The sequence below is a fragment of the Bidens hawaiensis genome, unplaced genomic scaffold, assembly GCF_021521415.1.
Source record: "Bidens hawaiensis isolate Kalapana, Puna unplaced genomic scaffold, B.hawaiensis_p1.1 tig00041625_1, whole genome shotgun sequence".
NCBI lineage: Eukaryota > Viridiplantae > Streptophyta > Magnoliopsida > Asterales > Asteraceae > Bidens > Bidens hawaiensis.
In genome coordinates, this window is record NW_027497356.1 from 1 (window position 1) to 8,290 (window position 8,290).

Genomic DNA, 8,290 nt, shown 5'->3' on the forward strand with positions numbered 1-8,290 from the left:
GATTTTTATAAAATACTACTTGTTTCTTATACCTTCTGACTTCTGTGCCTCTTTAGACTTTATACGGTCAGTACAACCAATATTTGTATTTGTATATTTATATTACCCCTGCTTGTTAAACAAGAAGATACCTGCGTTGATATCTGAGTCCGGTAGCGTGCTCATCACGTGCAGACATCAGCAACTTTCATCACCCATCACATCCATCACACTATTCATCTTTCACTACTAAAACTAAAACCCTCCACTTCTTTCTTCTTCCTTCATCAATGGCCTCCATTTTCATTTTCCAAAAATACCCTTCTCCCCAAACCCTCCATTTTCACACACACTGCTTCACCTTCATTCTACACCTACTCTGTTTCATCACATACCCATTTCAAAAGATTCAAGAATGCAAGAAAAACACACCAAAAATCCAATCTTTACACCAAAAGTGGAAGAAAAAGATTCAAGAATGCAAGAAAAACACAAACTTTTTCACCTTTTTTCTACACCTACTAATTTCCACATCTTTTAACATATACCCATTTAAAAAAATCCAATCTTTACACCAAAAATGCAAGAAAAACACAAACTTTTTCACCTTCATACTACACCCATCACTAAAAATCCAATCTTTACACCAAAAATGCAAGAAAAACACACTTTGTTACACCTTACTAAAACACCTACTAATTTGCAGCCTACCCTTAGTTGTTTCAAGCCAATCTTGGGATGGTATAATAGTAACCCAATCAGACTTTAAAGCCCTTCAATCTTTTAAACTAGGGTTAACTGACCCAAATGGTTTCTTGAAAAGCTGGAATGATAGTGGTTATGGAGCTTGTTCTGGTGGTTGGGAAGGCATCAAGTGTGCTCAAGGTCAGGTTATTGTGATACAGCTTCCATGGAGAGGCTTAGGTGGTCAAATCACTTCAAAAATTGGTCAGTTTCAAGCTCTAAGAAAGCTTAGTCTCCATGATAATGGAATTGGTGGTTCAATTCCAAAGGAGTTAGGGTTCTTGCCAAATCTTAGAGGGCTGCAGTTGTATAATAATAAGTTTACAGGTTTGATTCCTGCCACATTGGGTTCATGTAAACTGCTTCAAGATCTTGACTTTAGTAACAATTCATTGGTGGGTGGAATCCCTGAATCCCTTGGGAATTGTACTTTGCTTTCTAATATCAATTTGAGTTTGAATTCATTGTCAAACTCCATTCCTGTGTCTCTCACTCAGTCCAGTTCACTCATGTTTTTATCTCTCCAGTACAATATTTTTTCAGGGGTGATTCCTGATTCTTGGGGTGGTGGGGTAAATGGTACTAAACCCTTGGTCAAAGGTTTGACTTTTGACCATAATTTCTTCACTGGAAGAATTCCAGTCTCTTTGACCAAGTTGACTGATCTTGAACTGATTTCTTTCAGTCATAACCAGTTTAATGATGAAATCCCAGTTGAAATAGGGAATCTTGTTAACCTTAAAGGCTTGGATCTTTCTTATAATTCCATTAATGGCAGCATACCTAACAACTTTAAAGATTTGAAGTCACTCACTTCATTAAATTTAGCTCATAATAATCTCACTGGTCAAATCCCAGGTTTCTTGGGTGGTCAACTAAATCTTGCATCATTGAATGTATCCTACAACAATCTATCCGGTCAAGTCCCGGGTCAACTTAAAAAATTCGACCCGAGTGTTTTCGCGGGTAATCTTGATCTTTGTGGGTACAGTCCGTCCACCACGTGCGTCGGCATGTCTCCACCAGAGAGCCGCCACCGGAAAAGAAAGTTTAAAGAAATCTTGCTCATTGTAGGTGGAGCTTTAATAGCAGGTTTTCTATTATTATGTTGTATAGTTTTATGTTGCTTGTTAAAGAAAGAAGATAAAGTGAAAGAAAAGGATAGCGATCAAGTGGGGCCCACGAAGGAAACTCCGACGGAGGTGGCGGCGGAAGGGGCGGGAGAGGGTGGAGGGAAGCTAGTGCATTTTGAAGGTGGGGTGCAGTTTACAGCGGATGATTTGTTGTGTGCAACAGCGGAGATAATGGGGAAGAGTACTTATGGGACCGTTTATAGGGCTACATTAGTCGAAGGGATTCAAGTGGCTGTGAAGAGATTGAGAGAAAGAATTACAAAGAACCAAAAGGAGCTTAAAAATGAGGTTAATTCACTTGGGAGAATTAGGCATCTGAATTTGTTGGCAATGAGGTCTTATTATTTGGGTCCGAAAGGGGAGAAACTTCTTGTTTTTGATTATATGCCTAAAGGAAGCCTTGCTTCTTTCCTTCATGGTACTTTCTTCACACATACATATGCATACACACACACATTCAGGGTTATATGTTCAAATCCAGATTTTATTGGTTTTCTACCTTTAGCCCGCTTGAAGGCTAACTTGCACACACTTAAATTCGCGTGACACGAACATGACCTGTTTAATCATTTATCTAAACTTGTTATATGGGTTGACAGGTGATAACCAAGTTGTATTCATGTTAATCGAGTTGGTTAGCTGTAAAAAATCGGTTGAACGGGTTAGTGGGTCGACCTGTTTAACTAAACGGGTTAAGCAGGCAACCCGAACATGACCTGTTTAACCAATTATCTAGTTGTGTCAAACGGTTGGCGGGTGATAAATACGTGGTATTTGAGTTGTAAAAGTTGGGTTGATAAGAGTCATAAACGAGGTAGTCGGTCGACTCGTTTAGCTGAATGGGTTTAACAGGCAACCCGAGCGTGACCTGTTTTTTAAATGGGTTAGATATGCCCACCTAAACCTAATTATTTCCGTGTCATGTCGGAAATTGCCACCCTAGCATGGTATTAATAGGGTCTGTGAGTTTACTTGTAATGGGTTCTTATGTTAAGCAAAACACATATATAGACGAATAAGATCCAATCCCCTCATTTAATATTCTTGTTTTTTGTTATTTATTTTTATTTTATAACATTCATGAATCTAATCTTTTATTGTGTTTTGGTGTAGCTCGAGGACCAAATACACCGATTAATTGGTCGACTAGGATGAGAATAATGAAAGGAATGACAAGAGGTTTAGTTAACCTCCACACACAACAAAACATAATCCATGGAAACTTAACATCAAACAATGTTCTTCTTGATGATCATCTCAACCCTAAGATCGGGGACTATGGTTTGTCACGGCTAATGACGACTGCTGCGAATTTGAATGTGGTTGCAACCGCAGGTGCACTCGGGTACCGGGCACCCGAGCTTTCCAAGCTCAAGAAAGCCAACACCAAGACTGATATGTACAGTCTTGGTGTTATTATGTTAGAACTCCTAACCGGAAAGTCGCCGGGAGAGGTGGCTGATGGTGTGGATTTGCCTCAATGGGTGGCTTCTATTGTTAAAGAAGAGTGGACTAATGAAGTGTTTGATTTGGACTTGATGAAGGATGCTACTGCAATTGGTGATGAGTTGTTGAATACTTTGAAACTTGCTTTGCATTGTGTTGATCCAACTCCATCAGCTCGGCCCGAGGCGCAACTAGTTCTTCAGCAGCTTGAGCAAATTAGACCGGAAACCGCCACAAGCTCTGGAGATGAAGGTTGTGGCCCTTCGACTAGGGAATGAAGTTAGGTGAGTAGTTTATGGACCATCAGTTCATTCTTGAGGTTTTTGGCTGTCGTTGTAAATACAGTTTCTAGAAGTAGAAAGTTTTGGGTTAGCATTGTTTGGTTTGGTTACGAGTTAAAACTGCACCTGTAACCAACATTTTAGTTTTCTTTTTAGTTTTATAACAGATTGGTTTTGTTATTTTTGTTGTTTCAAATAGGGTTCGATGAATTCAGTTAACTGTCGATTTTGTGTGTGGGTCAATTCAAGTCCAATTCAGTTGATAATTCAATCAGAATTTGGTTCGAATGAAACAGCAATGAGTCGCTTACAAGTTACAATTGCAAGTAATGTATTACTTAAAAAGAAATTTAAAATTTGACATAGTTTAAAAAGTGTAAAATATAAAGAGACCAGGCATTTTTAACACTTTAGAAATAATATTGGGTTGGGTGCTGCACAAAATTTAGGTAGTGGCAAATTAATATGCACTTACAAGATCATTAACAAAAACATAAAACATGCAGCCAGCTTTCAGCTACTATTTTGTGCATATCCACTTGTTTCCTTTGCAAATGTTTCCCATACACTTGCCATCTTTTCTGCATATCCTGCCTGTTACACAAACAAACCACAATATGCTTCATTTAAATTATACTTAATAATAAAGAAACACGATTAAATATATGTAGCAAGGATTAAACATAAAATTATAAGAATATCGCACCTGATTAACAACAAATCCTTTCAACATCCCAAGGAAATCTTCACGCTTCTCTTCATCAAGCCTCTCAAATTCCGTCTTGTTAGTATCCTGCATTTTAGCATATTATTATTACTATAGCTATCATTTAAACACCAATAATCAAGATCTCTAAACACTGTTTTACCTTTATACGTTTATATTCTTCGATTGCGTGGTTTTTGGCATCTTCTGCAACTCTCAAAGTTTCTTTCAACTCATCTATTTTCTGAATTCTAGATCTGTCTGCACCAAATACCTTAAATGCAGCTGTTTCAAGCTTTTCAATTCTTGAATTTAGAATTGAAATCTCTGTTACAACGGTTTGCAGTGTCAACAAAGCATTTGATCGATCTGAATATGCATTATTCACATCTAACATCACCCCTAGATAGTCATGAAGTTTGTCCTGTGCACACCAGAACAATTTGTTGCTCTTACTAATATGATATCATATAACTATAATAATAAGGTTTCTAGAACCTACCAGATGTTTAATGGTTTGTGAATTCAACTCCCGATACAATCTGCTTGCTTTAACAGAAGACGTGGCTATGTTTTTCATATCTTTGGCTCTTGTTTTCTGAGAGATGAACACAGCTTCTTCAGTTTCAAATTTGGTTAGTTTCACAAACACTAAACCTAATTGTCCCATGGTTTCACCTATGTCTTGTTGAGCTTTAACAAGAGACTCAGCCTGCATTTGAACAAGATGATGAAATTAAGTCGTGCAACGGTTAAAAGAAAACATACTAAACTTTTAATATGGTCCCTATATAGCTCACACTTGTTTTAGCAATAGTCAAATAGTGATTTATTCATCAAAAAAAGCAAGAAAGAAGAAATTAGGTTAATAAAACAAATAGGATTTATGTTAAGACAAAGACAATAATACAAAACATATTACAGTGCATACGTGCTCAAGGAAAAACATATAATGCAGATATAACAACTGTAGTTCAAAGATGTTTGTACATGTGGTAAATAAGCGACCCACATTCAGGAGATGGCAGAAGTTCATATCCATTATCCACAGCCATTAAACAATCGCCATAGCCTTAAAACATGATTGTTAAATCTTTAAGTATGGCTTGTTGATCCCGTTCACCTCTCAAAATAGCAAATACTTTTAGTAGTTTATCTTCTTAATGAGACTACTCGTATGCTGACTAATTAGAAGCAAAAAAATTGAACCACCAATCAACTGATGTGTTCTTGCATGCTGTTTGCATGTTTTAATACACAAGATTAGGTGTCAAACGCAAGTACAATCAAGAAATAAAGAATTTTGCAAAGTCACCGTAGACCTAGCGTAGTGTATACGCTGAACAGCCTCCGGATTTGTGGCAATGTACCACAGAGGATCAGGGGCATAAGCAACCCAAGGTCGGTGCAGATCACGCTGACCCAGCATGGTCTTTATGGGAATTTTTTTAACAGTGTTCATTATTCACCAATGGAGACTAGAGACAGAAGAGTGACAGAATTTTTTAGTGACACAAGTGATTCAAACATCAATTAGACACAACCATCATCATCATCATTATACACAACCATAAGTGGCTAGTTCATTCGTGGTTACATCAATGTCAAGGGTTTGATTTCATTTAGTATTCAATCTGCTTTGTAAGTATACTAGGCATATTTTCATTCTAAGTTGCTAAATAGCTGACACCTTTTGTAATTGCATGTGTTATCACACGTTGTATCATTGTTTCTGCTAGTGGTTGATCATCATTAAAGAACACAGTGGCATAGTTGCCACCGTTGAATAATAGATTGATAATTGGTAAAAACTCTTATCATACAATATACACTATTCAATCTAAAATCGTTAGAAGATTTATTGTTTGGTTGAAGAGTCTACTGTTTATTCAATTTATGAATGTGATTATCTAAGCTTTGTCTATGTAGTGACAAGGATATCATATGAATCCGATTGTTAGTATTAAATGTATTGAACCCGAAACTTGGTGTGACCACTTTTACGTATTTTTAATCTAAATAAGCTAACGTGTTCCTTGTTATGCAATTTATCAATTTCAGCAATCCAATCAACAAATCAATTTTATATTTCGTCTGTCAATCAATTGAAACTTAGCACAGACCAGTAACACTCTTTTTGACACCATATTTTCTCTAGCTAACTAAGGTATTTAGAAGCATACTTCTCTCTAGCTTTGATCAGTACCTCAACGTCAAGCATCTACCACTCTCAATGTTCTATAATTAAGCATTGTTATTATGTATTAACATAACAATTTTGCTAATAAAGGCATAGTTTTCGATCATGAAAAAAAAACATTTACAGTTGAAGATAAACACACCCTCAATAAAAATCTAACTGCATCCATGGTAGCCATCACCTCAATAACAAACTAAACCAGCATAATAGCTTGCAATCAATCATACCCGCTAAAGTCCCACCAATTGCAATTTCGATTAGTAAAAATCCCACCAATATCTTGCAATGCATAACCATAATTTTTTATTCCTATCTAATCCGTTAAAACACATATATTTCCTAATTCTCGGTCACCAAATTGCACCCCGCTCCCTAAAGTCCCAAAGTCCTACGCATCAATGGCACGGAATAAAAATTAAAACTCTAGATTCTAAGCAAACAATCGATTAAATTAACCGTAAACCAATAAAAATGCAAACACGATACATGAACAACTAACCTGCAGAGACACATTACTCAACTGCACCTCAAAATCCTGCAACTTCATCTTCCTCTCCAAGAAATCCTTATCCTCTTCCACCAAAGGTGGCTTCGTCCCACCCCAACCATACGTAACCGACTGCCTCAACTCCTTAAACCTCCTAACCAAATCACCCCCTCCTGTCCCCCGATTCACCACTGCATCCACATTCTCCGTCTTCATCAACGGCAGATCCCCCTGCACCTGCAAAAACACCCTCAAATCCTCACTCCGCCTAATAACCGGATGCGCAGCCAGCTTCCTAAAATACTTCTCCAACGCCACCCGTCTCTGCTCAACAAACTCATGCTTCTGCATCACCTGGCTCTCCACCACACCTTTATCCGGCCTCGTTGGGATAAAAAACCCTCGGTACGACTCTGATAACCTATCCGACAACATCACAACTTCCTTAAACCGTCTCCGAACACTAAAATCCGTCCCGTTAAACTCCGGAAGGTTCGTAAATGTAGTTATCAAATACGTCAAGTAATTCTTCCCTCCCGAACCAACCAAGTAGGCTAAATCGGTTAAATCGTGTTTCTTCCGTGGATCGTTAACTGAGATTTTTAGAAACGTGTGACTGGCTGACGGTGCTGACGTGGAAACAACATCATCATGACCATGGTGTTGGTTGATTTGAGTGTTGTCGAATGATCTGAACACTGCTTCTGCGTACGATGGCGGGTCAATGAAGGAGTTAGGGTTTTGGAAGGATGGTGAATGTGTAAGAGGATCATCCGAGGTCGGAATCTCAGCGAATTGATCATCGTATGACATCATTGGTGAAGTGGATTGAGGAATTGAAGAAGAAATGATTGATTGAAATGTTAGGGTTTGAAATTGGGGATAATATTAATATTAATGTAGAGAGACAAATAGTGGCGGAGTGAGAGAAGATATCGTCGCCGGCACTGTACTAGTTGTTGTTTCGGAGTTTACACGGCCAGTGTTAGCGTTGACATTCAATCCACTTTTCGATCTTAATCTTATCTTTCTTATTTTTGTTTTTTTTTAACGCAAATTCCTTCATTTTTCGAGATAATTTGGAACTTCGGTGTTTAATAGACTTTGTTTCAGTTACCGAGCCACTAAACCCAAAACAACTTTTGTGTCTTTTTCTTTTGGTTAATGTTTAGTCAAGTATTTTGTGAAAACGTTTAACCGGTGAATCTTACAAAAATGAAAGAGTTAACTTGTGAACATGTTAAATTGATATAAGAATTGACCCGTGTAGCCCAACGTGATTGTGAATTGTGGGTTTTGCATATAGAACTCAAA

At 37.6% G+C, this 8,290-nt stretch overlaps 2 protein-coding genes across 2 annotated transcripts; one reads left to right on the plus strand and one right to left on the minus strand.

Moving 5' to 3' along the window:
* The first annotated feature begins 183 nt into the window (after positions 1-183).
* On the plus strand, positions 184-3,581 carry LOC143593042 (putative leucine-rich repeat receptor-like protein kinase IMK3). Its single transcript, XM_077072788.1, has 2 exons — positions 184-2,274; positions 2,970-3,581. The coding sequence occupies exons 1-2, from the start codon at positions 270-272 to the stop codon at positions 3,578-3,580; spliced, it is 2,616 nt and encodes an 871-aa protein (XP_076928903.1). The 5' UTR covers positions 184-269; the 3' UTR covers position 3,581.
* Positions 3,582-3,967: 386 nt separating this feature from the next.
* LOC143593043 (sorting nexin 2B-like) lies at positions 3,968-8,040 on the minus strand. Its single transcript, XM_077072789.1, has 5 exons — positions 6,989-8,040; positions 4,792-5,001; positions 4,453-4,713; positions 4,290-4,376; positions 3,968-4,177 (listed from the first exon to the last, which is right to left on the minus strand). The coding sequence occupies exons 1-5, from the start codon at positions 7,790-7,792 to the stop codon at positions 4,097-4,099; spliced, it is 1,443 nt and encodes a 480-aa protein (XP_076928904.1). The 5' UTR covers positions 7,793-8,040; the 3' UTR covers positions 3,968-4,096.
* Between the last annotated feature and the right edge of the window lie 250 nt (positions 8,041-8,290).

Bases quoted from the DNA above. Each gene is read 5' to 3' on its own strand.
- LOC143593043 (XM_077072789.1), bottom strand. From the start codon at position 7,792: ATGATGTCATACGATGATCAATTCGCTGAGATTCCGACCTCGGATGAT. The intron at 5,002-6,988 runs GTTAGTTGTTCA...GTTCAAATGCAG, and splicing joins TGAGTAATGTGTCTCTGCAG to GCTGAGTCTCTTGTTAAAGC. The intron at 4,714-4,791 runs GTAGGTTCTAGA...TGGTGTGCACAG, and splicing joins CACAAACCATTAAACATCTG to GACAAACTTCATGACTATCT.
- LOC143593042 (XM_077072788.1), top strand. From the start codon at position 270: ATGGCCTCCATTTTCATTTTCCAAAAATACCCTTCTCCCCAAACCCTC. The intron at 2,275-2,969 runs GTACTTTCTTCA...GTTTTGGTGTAG, and splicing joins CCTTGCTTCTTTCCTTCATG to CTCGAGGACCAAATACACCG.